The 18,552-nt window shown below is 59.4% G+C and overlaps 1 protein-coding gene across 5 annotated transcripts in view; it reads right to left on the minus strand.

Annotated features, from left to right (window-relative positions):
* Positions 1-18,552, minus strand: part of MACF1 (microtubule actin crosslinking factor 1) — a 155,106-nt gene that overhangs the window by 135,883 nt on the left and 671 nt on the right. For 4 of the 5 annotated variants that reach the window (XM_064731792.1, XM_064731793.1, XM_064731784.1 and 1 more), the window contains exon 2: positions 17,657-17,930. In XM_064731792.1, the coding sequence (XP_064587862.1) occupies positions 17,657-17,876 (220 nt within the window). In that variant the 5' untranslated portion in view covers positions 17,877-17,930. Of the gene's footprint in view, positions 1-12,641; positions 12,776-17,656; positions 17,931-18,552 lie in introns of those variants that run through there. The other variant, XM_064731786.1, reaches the window with a different exon arrangement.

Consider the following 18,552-nt stretch of genomic DNA (forward strand, 5'->3'; position numbering starts at 1 on the left):
GCAGCACCTAACACCCAAATCCCTCGTTTTAAACAGCAGAAACTCAGCGGAGCTGCAAAATTCCTCACTGCGGGCACATGTGGCACAGTGAGGTGACATGGACCCACTCCTTGGTCACAGGGGAAAATCTGAGCTTGGTTCCCTTGGGGAAAGCACGTGGCAGCTCCAAGGTCAGATGGAGCCAGATTAGCTGGCAATGCACGGCCAGGGCCCAGGAGATGCCAGGTTTGAGCCGGCCACCAAGTAAACAACAAAACTCCTCAGAAAGCGAAACCAGCCGGCCCCGAGCTCGCTGGTAAAATTAACCCAGCAATAAATTTGTAATCTAATGGCTTTCCTCAGCCAAGCCCAAAGGATCTGGTCACTTCAGGGCCGTGACCAACGCTGCCCTGCGAAACTCAAGATGGAAACTGTGTGGAAAGTCTGGGTGACCCCACACCCACCGGGGCAGGGCCCTTTGTCCCCGGCATGGGGACAGGGATCTGGCAGGGCCCCCCTGCCCCAACCCAGCTGGGGGCACTGGGACGCTCTCCAAGCCCCTTGGAGGGCTGACAGGGATGGATGCTGGCACGGAGCCGGGGGTCAGGGGCCTGGACTTACACACACGAGCATTTACATATGAAACACTCCCAGCTCCAATATCCGCTGCTGCCTCCACCTCCCCGGGGAGATGAATAGAGATGAGGGGGGGAGAAGGGAAAAGAAACCTCTCCGGCAATAAAACCTTGTTTTCCTCCAGCCCTGTAGCTCAAGGGCAGGCTGGGCTGGCTGTTCTCAGTGCTGGGAGCACACTTAGATCCATGGCAATGCCAAGCAGTGACAGCAGGATGCACGGCACAGCATCCCCTCGCCAGTGAGCACCACAGAGCCAAACACTCCCTGTGGGCACCCCTTTTGTGCTTGGATGCACTGGGAAGCCCCCCAGCAGTGTGAAAGGGCTCAAACTGTGCTGGTTCAAGCAGTATTTGGCCTCCTCCAAGCAGAGAATCCCAGCCTGGTTTGGTTGGAAGGGACCTTAAAGGCCATTTCAGCCCCAAGGGCAGGAACACCTTCCACCAGACCAGGTTGGACACTTCCAGCCTCCACCCCACCGAACTAAAACCACAAAGGGCTGTGGTAAACACAGCTGGTGACAGACAAAGTCGTCATCACTGGCTCTAGAGGCAGCAAAACAGAGCAAAACCCACGGACTGGGCTTATTGGGGATGTGCCACCCATGTCCCATGTCCTTGTTCCGGGCTGGAGGAACGCAAAGTGCCACGAGCTCTGGGATGTGGAGCCAGCACAGGAGCCAAGGCTCCCAGCAGGGCTCTGGGCAGCACCTGGAGAGGGGAAGGCTGCCAGCTCAGCTCCAGCAAGCAGTCACCTTGTAAACACGATTAATAATGTCATCTTGGCTGCCTGCACCTCGCTGTGGCAGGCACAACGGGAGCTCACCGAGCTGCAGCTGGAAACGGGGCTGGGAAAGCTTCAGCAGCAGCCCCAAAACACACAGTGGGGCTCAATGGCACCCAAACTACACCCAAAGCCAGCAGCCATCCCTGCTCTGGCTGCCAAGGGGCTGGAGATGGAGGGGACAGAGCTGCCACCACACCCAGGCAGCACATGGCCACTCGGGGCTCCTCTTACATTGATTCCCAGTGCCAGCTGCAGCGAGGCTCAGGAAAAATGCATGATGGACACCAGGGCAGCATAAGAAAGTGAATTATATTCCTCCCAGACTCGATAACTCAGGGCAGCTGTCAGCACAGAGCTGAGGGATTAACCCTTCACAGCAGCAGCACGGGAGGGTGGGGACAGTGCCAGCCCGCTGGTGACAACTCCCTTGGCTCCCTGCTAAATTAAACATGGAATTGATTCACCTTTGTTATACAATGGGATCAGCTGGTAAAGCCCAGCCGAGGCCTTGCTGTGAAAAGGGGCAAGTCAATGACAGCATTGTTGGGTGACAGGAATGGCATTCCAGGTGCCTGCTGCTCTCCTCTCCCTCCAGCAGAACTCCTGAGGCTGGCTGGGAATTCCAGAGGAAAAAAAAAAAGCTCCTCTGACAGCAGGGCAGGATAAAACAATAGAGAAAGAAAGGGGAGAAAAAGCATTCTCAGAGCTGCAGGTAAGCTGAGCTGCTCTCCCACAGCCCGGGCTCGCGGCTGGTGACCGTGGGACAAGGGCTGCGTGCCTCCAGCCACCTGCCAGGGGCCAGCCCTGCACGATCGGGTGTCCCAGCTGCCTCTCCAGGGACAGCAGGAGAGGGCACAGCACTGGCAAAGAGCTTCAGAAAGAACTGAAGTGGGAAAACAGCGATCTGCACCCGGGTGCCACCATGCACCCACAGCCAAACAGAGAAAACACGCTCAGCAGAGCAGGATCAGCCCCCAGCCCATGGCAACAGCAGCCTGGAGCAGCAATTTCAGCTCAGAACTTCCCAGTTATTTGCCAAGCAGCTTCCCCAGGCTCCCTGAGCTGCCCCAGAGCTCCAAAGGCAAAAGGGACAAAAGAGAGAAGTGCAGGAGCCCTGGGAGCAGCTCCCCCTGGGTCTGCCTCAATCAGGGATCGATGGCAGATGGTGGCACCCATCTGCTCAGCCTCCCCCTGCCCGCGGCTCACAAATACCTCTGAGGGTGCCCAGCCCATCCAGGAACTTCTTGTACTTCTCCAAGTTCATCTTCTGCTGCTCAGCTGGGTGGCATCGGGGCACGCAGCGGCTCCAGGCACTGTCCCCAGCCCAGCATTCCTGCTGGACTCCTCTGCCCTTTGACCACTGGCAATGTTTCCTTATTTGATGAAAGCCTCCCAGGGCTGAGGCCACCCCCCTTTTGTGCAAATGAGCCAAACAACTGCCCTGCACCAGCAGGGCCCCCCGGCATCCCCTTCCCACCCATCGCAGAGATTGTGTGTCCTGGGGATATTTCCAGCAGGGAGAGTGCTCGAGGGAATTGGGAGGGGAAGGAAAAATAAAAAAAAAACACAATGGGATTTAAGGCAGGGGGAGATGGGTTCCCATCCTGGTGGGAAAAGCCACCCAGCCATCAGAAAAGTGGCATAAAATGTTGGGAAAATGCCAATATTTCCCAGGTGAGAGGCAGGAGCAGATGGGGAGCAGATCCCTCCTGTCTCTGCGCCCCGACACTGCCACATGTTCACCTCGCCCTGGCTGCAAGGGGCTTACCAAGCTCCAAAGGAGATTTACTGGTTTTAAAGGAATTTTTGGCAGCAGAGCCATCCAAGGGGGATGGATCCAAGTGCCTGACCTGCTCATTGCTGCCCTTCAGCAGGACTGGTGTCCACCAGGCACAGACCAGGACTTCTGTTAAATCAAATAATAGAGATAATAATGACAACGATAATTATAGTAATATAATCATCAGCAGTAGTGTTGAAACGTGCTGTCATGGAGGTAGATCCTGCTCTCCCCATTCCCTCTCTGGAAAGATCCCAGCAGATTGAGCAAGACCCACCACACGGTGCAGGATCATCCTGCCTGGGCTGCCACACAGCATTTCAGCTTTGCCAGAGGAAGGGGAGAGAAACAGAGCAAGGATGTGCTGCAGGAGCCAAATCTCCCCCTAAAAACCAGGGGAAAGCTCCCTGAAATTCAGGGTAGAAAGGAGATTTCCCTCATCCACAGACACATGAATCCCTGGCTCCTTCACTGTGTTGAGATGCATCCCCAGAGCAACCCACATCCCACAGTAAATTACACATAAAAATATAAACAAAACCAAAAAACTCATGGAAGCAACCCTGTGTCCACCTCCTGCACAGCTCCAGGACAGACAGCCACTTCTCCAGGGACAGACACACGCCGGGGGTATCACTTTGCATGGGGAGCAGAGCAAACCCAGCAGGCCAGTTGCTGCTTGTGCCATTGACAGCTGGGGACCAGGGAGCCAAAAATGCCCCTGGGAGCTCCCAGTTGGGAAGGGGGGCACTGGTGAGGGGCCTCCTCCACACTCTGGTGGATGGAGGTGACATCCTGGGCATGGAGGTGACATCCTCAGCTCCCAGCAGGGAGCTGATCCAGGAGCTCATCCAGCCCTCATGAAGAGCCTGGATTTAGGAGCTGGAGGTTCCTGATGCCCTCAGCATCCCTGGCATCTCAGGACCATTCCCAGCCATCCTGGTGCCCTCTGCATCCCTGGCACCTCAGGACCATTCCCAGCCATGCCCCCCCTGCGCCCGTCAGCAGCAGAATAAAAGTTGTTGGGAGAAGCCAAGTTGTCACCACTAAAAATAGCACAATGGAATTTTCCTCTAAAGGAAGAAAAGAAAAAAAAAAGAGAAAAAAAAAAAAATCCTGATCCTTGCTGACAAAGGGGCTGTGAGAAGGAAGGGTGGGAAGGGACAGGAGGGGACATCAGGTTCTTCCTCTCCAACAGCCCCAAACAGGCACGGAGAGCTGAGCCCATCATGGGGGAACAGTGAGATCCCACTTTATTTAACACCATCTTTCCCTTCCTGGCAAAGGGGAGAGACCAAACCCCTCCAGGATGGCCACTGGACATGGCCAGCAGCAGGAGGGAGATGGGAGGAATTCACCCCAGACCCCACTGAGCTCCCCCAAACCCCGCCCTGAGGGGGAGAAGGACACTCCCCTCCTCCAGCCCTGAAGGGGTTAATGGGAAGCGGCTCTGACGCCACCAGATCCCATCCCCAGGCATCCCAGCTCCTCTCCCCTCTGCCGGGAACGCCAGGAATTCCTGCAGGAGGGAGGATGAGGAGGGAGGATCCTCCAGCTGGCTCCAGAGCGGGGGAGAGTCATGGGAGCCCCCCCAGCTCCTGAAACATCCAGGAATCCCAGATCTCCCAGCACAGCAACTGCAGGAACGAGAAGCATCCCAAAAAACAGCCGGGGCCGGGATGGAATATCCCAAATATCCCCCGGGGATGGAATATCCCAAATATCCCACGGGCAGCAGGATGGAATATCCCCAATATTCCACAGGCAGCAGGATGGAATATCCCAAATATCCCCCGGGGATGGAATATCCCAAATATCCCACAGGGAGCAGGATGGAATATCCCCAATATCCCACAGGCAGCAGCGTCTGGAGGCGCCTGCACTGAAACCTGCACTAAAACCTGCACTGAAACCTCCTGTGCCACCCCTGGATGTCCCAGCGCTGTCACCCCAGAGCTGGGGGGATGATGGGACATCCCAAACAGCCAGACAGGATGGAATATCCCAAATATCCCCCGGGATGGAATATCCTCAATATCCCACGGGCAGCAGCGTCTGGAGGCACCTGCACTGAAACCTGCAATGAAACCTCCTGTGCCACCCCTGGATGTCCCAGTGCTGTCACCCCAGAGCTGGGGGGATGATGGGACATCCCAAAAAACAGCCAGCCAGGATGGAATATCCCAAATATCCCACAGGCAGCAGGATAGAATATCCCCAATATACCACAGGCAGCAGAGTCTGGAGGCGCCTGCACTGTGCCACCCCTGAATGTCCCCAGTGCTGCCACCCCAGAGCTGGGGGGATGCTGGGACACCCCAGGAAAGGGGATGGGGCTGTTCCAGCCATGCCAAGGGTGCTGCCAGAGCCAGGAATGGATCCTGGACACATCTGGGGTGGATTTATTTCGGGACAGCCCTGGCGAGCCCCCAGCGAGGTCACAGGGCCACACCAGCTGTCCCCAACATCACTGAGCACGCCTGAAGCACAGGGAGGGCACTAATTAACACTCATTAGCGGGGACACCAGGGTGGGAAGCCCTCCAGACCCCACCCTGCATGGAAAGGAGTCGCTCCCACAGGATTTACCAAGAGCAAAAGTGCCCCAAGGTCAGCTGGAATCTCCCAGCCTTGTATACAGTTTCCTGCAGAGAAAAATAAGCTGCTGGCCAAAGCATTTCTGTAGGGCCACAACGGACCTGAATAAGGATTAATAAAAAGCAAGAGGAGTTTGGTGAGGCCTGATAGGACACAAAAATCCCACTGGGATCAAGGCACAGCTTCAGGGCTGTGCAGGATTGAGGTGCAAGGGCAGAGCAAGAGATTTGGAGAAGGAGCTGTTTGCAATCCCAGCCATGCCAGCATTACACCCCCAACCTGGGCAGGGGTCCCAGCAGGGTTTGAGAAGGATGGAAAAGGCTCCCAGCAGAGCTCAAGGTGGGCAAAACAGAAGCTGGGAGAGAACACAGCCCACGCAGATGCTGCAGATGTGCAAAACACAGCACTCATCACCTGTGGGAGGCTGGAAAAGCTTCCCCAGCATCATTAAAGAAAAATGTTCATCTGAGCAGGGGAGGGCAGGCAGGGCACGCTGGGACTCAGCAGAGGGAAACAGGGCTCGACAGGAAATGAAAAATGGAAATGCAGCCTTGTCACGCACAGGAAAACAACAAAATAAACACAATTGTGGCCTCCCAGCGCCCGGAGCTCGCTGGCTCAGAGCGCTGATAAACACTGGGTGACAAAGGGACACTGCAGGGACCAGCACAGGCCCTGCAGCCAGACCTGTCCCACCTCTGCTGGCAGCCACAGAGCCAGGCTGGGCTCTGAGAGCCACAGGGGCTGCAGCCCGTCCTGCTGGGATCAGCATCCTGCTTCTCACCCCAAATCTCCCAAACCATCTCACCCAACACCCCCCTCCCACTTCCCCCTGTTCCAGGAATCCCTGGGCTTATCTGACCCAGGAGCAGGACACACAGATCACATCCCAGCACTCATTTTATCCTGTCCACGGCCAAACCCACACCAAACCTGATCACTCAGCCTCCCACCCCATCACACATCCCTGTGGCTCGAGGATTCCCCATCCCGGCCCCCCAGCCGGGTGAGATCCATCCAGACACACAAAACCCCACGGGTGAGATCCATCCAGACACACAAAACCCCACGGGTGAGATCCATCCAGACACACAAAACCCCACGACAAGGGCTTGGAAGTGAAACTTCCCAGCTCATTAACACCAGCATCCTCCATTCATGGAATTTCCTTGGCAGTTTCCCTCTCCAAGCTGGAAGCTGTTTGAACCCCCCCAGACCTCCCAGTCAGGACAGAGCTGAGAGATTTAATCTGGAATTTCCTGGGAGAAAAAGAGTCTGGAAGGGAAGGCAGCTCTCCAGGACAGCATCACTGGGCTTATCTGACCCAGGAGCAGGACACACAGATCACATCCCGTTTTATCCTGTCCGGGGCCAAACCCACACCAAACCTGATCACTCAGCCTCCTGCTCCACCACACATCCCTGTGGGAAGCTGAGGATGGAGGATCCCCCTCCCCAGCCAGGTGAGATCCATCCAGACACACAAAACCCCACGGGTGAGATCCATCCAGACACACAAAACCCCACCACAAGAGCTTGGAAGCGAAACTTCCCAGCTCATTTTTAACACCAGCAGGGAATTTCCTTGGCAGTTTCCCTCTCCAAGCTGGAGGGCGTTTAAACCCCCCCCCCAAACCTCCCAGTCAGGACAGTGCTGAGAGATTAAATCTGGAATTTCCTGGGAGAAAGAGTGTCAGGAAGGAAAGGCAGCTCTCCAGGACAGCATCCAGCAGGGATCAGGGGTGTGCTGGGCAGAGCAGCTCCCTGCCTGCACCTCCCAGCACCGGCTCTGCTGGTTCCCACCCCACGGGATGGGATGGGATGGGATGGGATGGGAAAGGTGTGTGAGCAATCAGGGTTTGCTGCTCCTGCCCATGGCCCTGCGAGGGCTCACCCACTGCCGGGGGGCACAGCAGGGCTGACCAGCCCCAGCTATATCAGGGCTGTGTCCCCAGGTGTGCCTCTCCCCAGGGCAGCATTGCCTCACCTGCCTGCAACACTCACCTGGTGTTGCTAAGATCCGGCCACAGCACTGCAGAGGATTGGGAAGGGTTGGATTATTGTGGGGTCCCTTCCAGGGCTTCTCTGTGCTGCTTCCCAGCTGCTCTGAGCATCCTCCTGCTGCAGCCGGCAGAGAAACACTGCCCCGTGCAGGAACCAGGCACATGCTCCAGGCAGGGCTCACAGCCCCTCTGGGCAGCAGGATGGAGCTGCATCCAAAAATCCAGCATGGACCAGCTCCTTTTTGCCCACCCCGAGCTCCAGCACAGCCTGTTCTTTCAGGAAGACAGGAGGAACTGGAACCTGCAGCACCCTCAGCCTGGATTTATCCATTTCAGACCCATAAAAAAGGCCAGGTATTTAAAAAATGGTGTTAAGACACTTGAAATTTAAATAAAACCTCTTGTTTTACTTCACTCTGGGGTGGAGTTGGATTCAGAGATCCCAGCACAGATCCCAGCTTCTTTTTGCCCACCCTGAGCTCCAGCACAGCAGAAAGACAGGAGGAACTGGAACCTACAGCACCCTCAGCCTGGATTTACCCATTTCAGACCCATAAAAAAGGCACTTATCAACCGGGTATTCAAACAATGGTGTTAAGACACTTGAAATTTAAATAAAACCTCTTGTTTTACTTCCCTCCGGGAGGTTCCTTGCCACTGGCATCAGCCACGGTATGTCCAGAGCAGTCTAAACTTAGCTGACACAGGCCTGCAAAGGAGGTTGGCTCAGACCCAGCAGACGGAGGTCAAAGACTCCAGTCTCGCCCCGGAGCATGAGCCAGGAAGGAAAAGGCTCCACGGGAATGCAGAGCTGAGCAGAGCAGGCAGGGAGCAGCCCCAGCCCCTTCCAAAGCTGCTGAGAGCAGATCAAAGCCTTGCAGCACATCCTGGTGCCACCCCGGGTGAGGCCAGCGAGGCTCAGCCACCCCCTGCCCGCCCTGGGGATCTTCTCACACACGTGGGAAGGAGGAGAAGCAGCCAAGAGCTGCAGGAGCTGGGGGAGAAGGGCTCAGCCGCTGTTCTGGGTCATCAGCAGGGCACCAGGACAGTGCCAGCTGTGGTTTCACTGATCCCGGGGATGCTGGCAGCACACATGGCCTGGCAATGCCAGCCTGGGGGGCACCTCTGGGCCTTGGCATGGGGGGTGGCTGCATGCAGAGAGCCAGCCAGGCCAGGTGGAGCCTGTCACCTGCAGCAGGGGTGGATCCTGTCACCTGCAACACCACCAGCCCCGTTTCCCTGCTGGCCAAAACAAACCAAGCACAACTCCTGCACCCAGTGCTGGGGCTCCACCTCACACACCCACGGCTGCCCCACCTTCCTGACCCCCCTTCTGCCTCTCCTCATGCCAGAGAGTCAAATGACTCCCAATAAACCCTCCCAAAATCAGGGTTTTTCACCCAGTGATGGAAAACCCCAGCCCAGCTTCCCCCCACACTGCTCCAGCCAGGGACTCTCCAGTCCAAAAGTGGAACTTGGCCAGCCCTGCTCCCCAGGGATGAAGAGGAAGAAGGGCTTCCTCTCCCCCAGTGAGGAGTCACCACCATGCCAGCAGTGATCTCAGAGGCCACAGAGGCCTCGTGCAGCCCACTCAGCACCAGCCAGGAGTGAGGTTTGTCCTGGTGGGATGGATCTCCCAGCAATGCCCTGCATCAGGAGGTGGCTGCATGCTGGGAGAGCTGCTTGGCTCAAGGAACAAGGCCTCACACAGACACCTCTAGGTGCATTTGTTGTGGCACAACACCAGCCACAAGTGGGAAAAAAGGAGGTTCTTCAGAGATGAAGGCCAGGAATGCCACCCACCACCCGCAAGGCTCCAGTCCCACCTGGAATCAATCCTGGTTGATTTATACAAGGATTCCCCACCTTTCCCACCACCCCAGGGTCTCCTCCAGCCCTTGGGAGGCTGTTCCCTCCCTAACTGAAGGCAGTGCACTCAACCAAGGTGACAAGCCACCCTGTGCTGTCCCAGTCCAAACAAGCCAGGCCACGTGCTGGGCACCCTGGAGCAGGGCAGAGACGGCACCAGGAGCAGGGAAAAGCTTTGGAGGTGCCACAGCTCCAGGTTTTCTACCCCCAATCCCAAAAAAAACCCCAGTGAATTACGAGAAAGAAAGGATTTCAGCAGGATTGATTAGTTAATGTTTACAGCAGGGGAAGCATGACCTGTGTTCTGAGCTTGGCAGAGCCGCCGGCACCCTTGAGCTGCCGGGGGCTGCTCAGCACGGGGCTGTGATTTCCACATCTGATCTTCCAAGGGAGGAAAACACCCCCAAAACACGACAGGAGGCTGCCAGGGGAATGGAGAGGAGTCCTCAGCTGCTGGGCTTTGCTCAGGGTGACAGAGTCACCACAGAGAGGTGTCCAAAGCTCCACCAGCAGCATCACCCCCGTGCCGATTCCATCATTCCCACTGGGTTCCACAGCAGGTCCCAGCATGTGCCACGGCTCTGTGATCCAGGGATGAGGCAAGAGAGGCTGGATCCCCACAGGGAGCTGGCCTGCTGGCTTCCAGCTGTGCCACACAGGTGACGGTGGTGGCACTGGGCACCTCCAAACTGCAGATGTGGGGTTTTCTCCTCCAGACGCGACAGCAACGAAACGCTGAGACATCACCAATCACCACCACCCCCAAAACGGCCACTTTTAGCCCCATCCTCTGCTTGCAGCCACCCCCTCAGAGGCAGGGCACAGCGGGTGGGTGTCCCTGCAGCGCTGATGGCAATGTCCTCCCCCAGGGGATGGGAGCAGAGCCCCGGTGCTGCAGCGCTGCGGCAGCTCCCGCGCCCCGCTGCCGAGGGTGGGTGTTCTTAGAAAGAAAGGAATCACGGGGATCTGCCAGATCTGCCAGCTGCTTCACTCCTGCTCACCAGGGAAATTCAGGACTCGCAGCCTGCTCTGGGATCCTTCACGTGCTGCTGCTCTGCTTCCCTCCAGACCTGTCCCAGCTCGCTCGACAGCAGAGGCCTCGCTGCTCAAATTGGGGTTTTTTTAGGGGGTTTAGTGGTGCTGGCTGAGAGAAATGCATTTGCAATCCTGGCTCTGGCAGTGCCAAGTGTCCTCCTTGCCCTCCTTGCCGCCAGTGCCAGGTCCTGGATGTGGCACCACAAGAACACCACAGGTCTCCTCGCTCAGCAGTCACATTTCAGTGAAAACTCCTTTTTTTTTTGCAGGATTAAGAGGGGGAGGGGATGAGCCAGGGGAAAACTTGTTCAGGACAGGAAAAACCAAACGGTTTAGAGGAATAACAGGGAAGAGACAACACATCCACCAATTCAAACCCAAACAACCCAAACTGAGGCTCCCACTCGGCCCTTGCAGCGCTGGTGGGATGCCCCAGGAGGGGTGGGGAGCTGGGAAATGGGTCAAAAGCAAAGAAAAGCTTTTATGGAGTATAAACAAACTCATTTCCCCTACACCACAAACAAGCTCTGACAACACCCAGCAGGGTATTTCCAAGTTATCCAGCTTTCTACCATATCCCAGTGCAAAAATCAGGAATTCTCTACAAAACTCCTTCCCAGAAGGACCCAACAGCCAGAGCAGGGAGCGGGCAAGGGGAGCCCAGGTGCCAGGAGTGCTCCAGCTGCACCAAGTACATTACAGGCCCTGGAATTTCCATTTTTTTCTGGAACAAAGCAAACCCGATGTAAACAGCAGCTCCTTCCACGCCGGCGTCTCCACGCTGAACCCAACTACATCAAAGCATCTTTTGATTAATAAAAAAAAGTTTGTCAAGTTCTTGGACGAGCCCAAGTCACGTTTCCAGTGCCTTTCCAAGGCACCTGAGGAGGTTTCACCCCCTGCTCCCTGCAGAGGCTGTGTGTGTCTCCCACCTCTGGGGTGTTGGAGTGGCACCCCCCGAATCAGGGAGCCAGGGAATCCATTATTGCCCTTTTTCCGCAGGAAAAAAAAGAGGAAAAGGAAACAGGCACTGGCTCCTCTCAGCATTTTAGAGAGGCTTGGCTGCTAAACTCATAAACCGGAGCACTGGGAGCCCTGTGGGGCTGGAATCTGGGCAAGCCGAGCGCTGCAGCGCGGAGGAGGAGGAGGAGGAGGGAAAAGAAAATAATAATAACAAGCAGAAGAATGGGAACGCACACACAGCTGCCGGGGACGAGCGGCTGCCATCAAAACTGCACAATCACTGCCGGTACCGGCACCGGCAGCACCTGGGGCCCGCATCCCCCTCCGGGAGGGACCGTGGGGACACCGAGGGGTCCCCAAATCCCTGGTGGCACCGCGGGCGAGGGACACCGAGGGGTCCCCACATCGCTGGTGGCACCAGGGATGAAGGATGCCGTGCTGCTCGGGGTGCCCGGCTGGGATGCTGGAAGGGAACACGGGGACCCCAAAACTCAGCGAAAGGCACCCAGGGGAGGTGGGGGGATCACGCAGAGCCCACGGACACCCCACGCTGGCGACAGCAGCGTCGCTCATCCTTCAGGCACCCCACGCAGGGATGCTGAGCCCGCGGGCAGCCCACGCAGGAGCGGCGGCACCCGGGAGACCCACGCGGGGATGGAGCTCCCGCAAAGAACCCACGGGAACGCGGAGCTCCCGCACAGAGCCCACGGGGGAACGAGGGACACCCCACGCTGGAGACACCTGGGACGCTCAGACAATGTCCCCAAGCTGGGGACACCGGAGCGGGGCACCCCAAGCGCAACCCGAGGATGCTGCCCCCGAGCATCCAGCCCGGAAAACCGAGAAAAGACCGGGGAAACAACAAGAAAACAACCGGAAAACACCAGGAAGGCTCCGGGAAAGCACCGGGGAGGCTCCGGGAAGGCGCCGGTTGAGCCCCGCGGGGCGGCCCCGGCGCGCTCCAGGCCCGGCGGCGCGGCCCGGCGGGCTCGGTACCTTTGTATCGCTCCAGCACGTCCTCGTAGGCCTGCACGAACTCCTTCTCCTGGCTGCGGTTGGCCGGGAGCAGCCCCGGCACGTAGCCGGCCATGGCGGCCTTTGTGCCCGCGCTGGGCGCAGCTGCCGGCGGCGCGGCCAGGGCCCGTCTGTGCCGGGGCCGCTTCCGCCGCGCCGCGCCCGGCACCGGGACCCGCCCCTGGGCACCGGGACCCGCCCCGGGACACGCCCCTGGGCACCGGGACACGCCCCTGGACCCGCCCATCGCCACCGGGACACGCCCATCGCCACCGGGACACGCCCCTGGGCACCGGGACCCGCCCCTGGATACGCCCATCGGCACCGAGACACGCCCCTGGGCACCGGGACACGCCCCTGGACACGCCCATCGCCACCAGGACACGCCCATCGCCACCGGAGTCGCCCCGGGAGCCGCCCCTCGGCACCGGGACCCGCCCCTCGGCACCGGGACACGCCCAGGGAGCCGGCCCTCGCTACCGGGACCAGCCCCAGGGATTCGCCCCTCGCCACCGGGACCCCCACGCTGGCACGGGACACTCCCCGGGACCCCCCCCCCCCCGCGACTCGCCCACCTGGGGGACACGCCCTTGGGTGGTGCCCACCGAGAGGGACACGCCCCCAGACCCGCTCGTGGCTCCCAGGACCCCCCCACACCGGCCCGGCAACCGGGATGGGTGAATGGGGACAGTGCCATGGTTGGGGACACTGCCGTGGATGGGGACGCTGCCACGGGTGGGGACGCGCCCCTGGGCACGCCCCCGAGACATAAATTATTATAACCACGCCCGTCTAAAGTCTCCGCCCATCTGATTCTATTTGCTCCACCCCTATTGAAGCCACACCCCTGATAGGCCCCGCCCCCTGGAGCCCGCCCCGGGCCCGCCGCGACCCCTGGCGGCCACTCGGGGTAGGACCGGGAGGGGACAACGGGGGTGACACCGGGGTGACACCGGGGTGACACCGGGGGGATTATACTGGGGGTGACACCGGGGATGACATCGGGGATTATACTGGGGTGACATGAAGGTGACATCGGAGTAACACTGGGGATTATAGTGGGGGTGACACTGGGGGTGACAATGGCCGTGATACCAGGAACGACACCAGGGGCGTGGTGACACTGTGTGTGACACAGGGGGGTGACAATGGGAGTGATACTGGAGGTGATACCGAGAACGACACCAGGGAGTGACACTGGGGACAACACAGGAGGGTGGCTGGCACAGACAGTGGCACCAGAGGGTGACACAGAGGGGTGGCAGCGAGCCTGACACCAGGGGTGACACCTTGCACTGCCTGGGGACCCCTCAGCATCACCTGGCAAAGGATGGGCAGGAAAAAGGAGGCCCTGAGAATCAGCTGGGGGATCTTGGAGGGGATGGAAAGGCCCCACCAAGGGGAGCAGTGGGGCAGAGCCAAACCCCACTGGGAAATGGGGGTTCAGGCCCAAACCTGCCTGGCACTCCCATACCCACAGAAACCCCACTCAGCCCCCCAAATCCCAGCTGAGCTGATGGAGCAAAACCTCCCATGGAAAGAGGAGGGCACAAGGGTGGCTGTCCCCAGGCCAGGGGACACCCCAGTCCCCCCAGCCCCGTTGAGCCCACAGGACACCCCCTCACCATGACCCCCACCAGACCCAGCCCCCCGCACTGGGGCAAATCCCGGCCCTTTTTTGGCCATCTCGAGATGTTGCTTTTTCACCCCGATGCGCCGTTCCCATGGCAACTGGAGGGCCCGGCTGGGTAACCATGGCAACGAGAAAAGCCCCATCCCGCTCAGACAGACACCCTGTGTGTCCCCACCATCACCCAGGGACCTTCGAGCCCCCTCAGGGTGGGAGGGCCGCGCCCCAAATCCCTCCAGAGAATGAAGAAGGACCAGGGGCAGCACCTCCATCTTCCTCCTCCTCCCGCAGGCCCCGGCCTGGGGTGGGGTTACACAAATCACCCCCCTTATCCTGATTTTGGAGGCACCTCCCTTTCAGCTTGGCGCCTTAATTAGGAAAAGTAATTAACGTGGCACAGAGCGCCGGTGCCCGGCTGCCTCCGTGGGGAGGAAGGAGGGTTTCGATGGCAGCGACCTCGTGGCAGGGCCTTTGTGCCCGGCGGTGCCAGGCACGGATCCTCGGGGGGGAATGCCCCGGGAATGGCCGGAGAATCCCCCGGGAATGGCCGGAGAATCCCCCGGGAACGGCCGGAGAATGCCTCCGGGAATGGCCGGAGAATGCCCCGGGAACGGCCGGAGAATGCCCCGGGAACGGCCGGAGAATCCCCCGGGAACGGCCGGAGAATCCCCCGGGAACGGCCCGAGAATCCCCCCGGGAACGGCCCGAGCATCCCCCGGGAACGGCCCGAGCATCCCCCCGGGAACGGCCCCAGGGCCGCAGCTCTGCCCGCGGAGCCGCCCCCGGCACGGAGCCCTGCAGAGGTGCCACATCCCTGTGACCCAAAAACGCGTTCCCAGGGACAGGGAAATCTGTGCCGGCCAGCTGGCACTCAGCGATTCCTCCTCGGGCAGCGGCAGCGCTGCTCGGAACCGGCGCCCAGCTCCCAAGGCAGCGAGAACAAGGGGGTTTGTTGCCGTGTCCCCGGGGATGGAGCCCGGCTCCCTCCCGCAGCCAGCGCCGGCTCTGCCAGCGGCGCGGGTGACGCGCCCGGGTGACAAAGGACTCGCAGGAACCTTTTCAAAGAGCCCTTGGAAAGCCCCAGCGACGCCTCGTCCATCAGCCCTGCCCGCTCAGCCCTGGCATCCCGGAGTGCCCCGGCCCCTCCTGGCCCAGCAGCGCCCCAGCACGGCCCTGGCAGCAGCAGATTTGGGATAAAAGAGCCTTTTTTTCCCCCAAAAGCAGCCGCCCCCGCCCTCTCTCAGCCTCTGCCAAGTGCCTGGAGGGAGACAGAGCAAGGCAGGGCCAAGGGTCACCCTCTGACCCTCCACGTCCTGCTCCCCCTCGCCTCCCACCGCTGCCTTCCCAGGAGGTGCCAGAAAAGCAGGGAACGGCTCCAGAGCTGCCTGGAGACCTGGGCCAGCCCTCCCTGGGCTGTGCCCTCCTTTCCTTGGCTCTCATGGCCAGAGGGGATGCAGACACTGCTGCACCCCACAGACAGCAAGGAAGAAGAGCCCCCCAGATCTCTGTGTCACCCCAAAACCAAGATCCCTGTGTCCCCCAAACCCACAAAGGTGCCACTCCTTCTGTGTCATCTCTGCAAGCTCCATGGTGGCACAAAAATGCCACCCCAGCCCCAAATGATGCCCAGGCTCCATCCCCAGGCCCTGGTGCCCCTTTCTGGGGATCCCAAAAACCAAACCCCCATCACCCTCCCCTGAATGTGCCAGGGCCCCCAGGGCACCATCCCTGGTCCCAAACCTGATCCCAGTGGGATCAGAAGAAGCACTGGGGCAGCCAGCGCCCCGCAGACATTCCCACTGAATAATGCAAGGATCTGAATCAATATTTCAGCTCATTTTCAAACTTGGTGACACAAAACTGTCTCTGAACTCTTCTTTTTTTTCCCCCAGCTCAGCACTGTCTCGCTGCACCTCCCGAGTTATTTTTAATGGGCAATCTGCATGAGACCGAATTTTGTGACATCCCCCTGCCTTTCATCACGGGCTGGATCCAGCTGGGTGATGACAAACACTCGGCATCCCGGGCAGAAATGGAGCTGGGGAATGGCTGGGCCTGGGCAGAATCCATCCCTGGGCTGTGGGAGGATGGGGATTTTGGGGCAGAGCAGGTCCCAAGAGAAGCAGTGAACACAGCAGGATCCTGATACCCCTCCATCTCCCAGCCCCAGGGATTTGGGATTTGGGATTTGGGGCAGGCCCAGCCACACCCTGCACATTTGCCTGTCCCAGCCCCAGACAGTGCATTCTCAAGAGCCATCATTTGAATCAACTGGTTCTTCCAGCCCCAGGATTCCCAGGCTGGCATGGAGGCACAGCCAGATCCCCACGCACCCCATGCCATGGGGCAGGCAGGGAGAGAGACAGGGAGCAGCTCCCCACAGCCCCCCTGAGCTGGTGGCACCTGCCCCTGTGCCAGGCGTGTCCCTGCTCCCCAGTGCTCCCAGTCTGTGTCCCCACAGCATGGGCTGGGCAGAGCGGGCACCTCAGGGCTTTGGCACCCCTATGCCCACCTCCACCAGAGAGATTCAAACCCAACCCCGGGTTTCTCTTGGAGCAACAGCCAGGAGCAGCCTGGCCAGGGCTCAGCAGGGTCCCTGAGCACGGCCCTGATTCCCAAATCCCCGTTTGCTCCGGCAGGGGCAGATCAAAGGCGCCTGGAGATGAGGACAGAGCCCGGCACACACAGATCAAAGCCCTCGATGGCCGTTTGGCCCCAGTGACGAGTCAAACCGCAGCTCTGGTGCCTGGAGCCACCACCCCGAGCAGATTCCCCCATGGAGCAGGGTCCCACCGCCCCCAGGAGCCCTCGGCCAGGGTGGCTCCAGCCCTGCCTTTGTTTCTGCCTCCCAGCCCCGCTCCTTTCCCGGAGCTGTGACCGGCTCAGCAGGCACAGGGACACACGGGGCACTGTCCCCTCCGCACGGGGACACCAGCGTGTCCCAGTGACCACAGCTGATGGGCACCACAAAGGAGAAGCCCCGGCTCCTTCAGCCGGGCGGGAATCCCAAACCTCCCCAGGCAAATTCCTCCCCGGAGTTCAGCCGAGGGCATTGTTCCACCAAGGAGCCATTCAGTCCTTAATGAAGCATTTTAATGTCACCCAACCCGCACTTGGAGGTGCCCAATGATCCCTTAACCCCAGCGCTGATGGGATGAACGGCCCGGGGCCAGCCTGGAGAGGACAAAGCCGTGGCAGACACAAACCACCACCCTGCTCCTCGGCCACCAGCGCCACATCCATCCCTCCCCTCCTCTCCCCATCCACCCCCAGGCTCCCCGAGGAGCAGCAGGGCACAGAGGTGACCCCAAGATCATCTCAGTCACCGCAGGAACCCCCGGGGGGAACCAACAAGGCGCTGCCTTACCTGCGACCCTGACGACAGCCCTCTCGGCCGGGTCCAGCACCGAATCCTGACTCTTCCTCTTCCTCTGCTCGTGGAGGGGTAAATTCCAGGGCAGGGTGTCCCCGGGGGGGCAGGGGGAGAGGCTGCCCGAGCGCTCGCTGCGGTAGGAGCGCTCGCTCCGGCACGATCGCTCGCTCCGGCAGGAGCGCTCGCTGAGGGTCTCCTCGTCGGAGGACGACATGGCCCAGGGCACGGCCAGCAGGGCGGGCAGGGCGTCCCCGCGGGCAGCAGCACCCTGGAGAAGGAGCAAACAGCGTGTGACACCGGGCCACAGGTCCCGGGGGTGGTGGAGAAGGGATTGTCTCCACCATGGGTGTCTCAGCGCTCCTGGAGGTTCTGATGCTGCCTCAGTTTCCCCCTTTGCTGGGGTTCTAAGGGATGGCGATGCTGGCAAGGCTGCCTCTCTACCAGCAAAGCTCACACTGGTATCCCTGAGCTCACTCCCACAAAGCCAAGTCCAACCTTTTGGGCTCCATTTCTTTGTGCTCAGCGCAAGAAGGAGAATCAGCTCGGCTCTGCCCTTTGTACCTGCGGGTTTTTCCCCTCTGAGAACGGGGATGGATTTAAAAATCTTATTAATCATGGCAGAGGAAGATGGTAGGGCTTTCTGGAGCACGCCGGGAGTGAGCTGTGCCGCGTACACACGCTGGGCAAATAAGCACCTTGCATGAGACATATTTAAAATAAATCTCATTGTGTCCTCTAGCACGGCCAGGAAAAATGCCTGAGACTCCTACAACCGATGTGCCGCGGCGCAGGAGCCGCCTCCATCACGCCGAGCCTTTCCTTATTCCCATCATTTAATCAGCAAAACAGGAACAAAGAGACCCAAAAAAACATTGAAAGAAACGGAGAAA

This window comes from Zonotrichia leucophrys, chromosome 23 (assembly GCF_028769735.1).
Source record: "Zonotrichia leucophrys gambelii isolate GWCS_2022_RI chromosome 23, RI_Zleu_2.0, whole genome shotgun sequence".
Taxonomy (NCBI): domain Eukaryota; kingdom Metazoa; phylum Chordata; class Aves; order Passeriformes; family Passerellidae; genus Zonotrichia; species Zonotrichia leucophrys.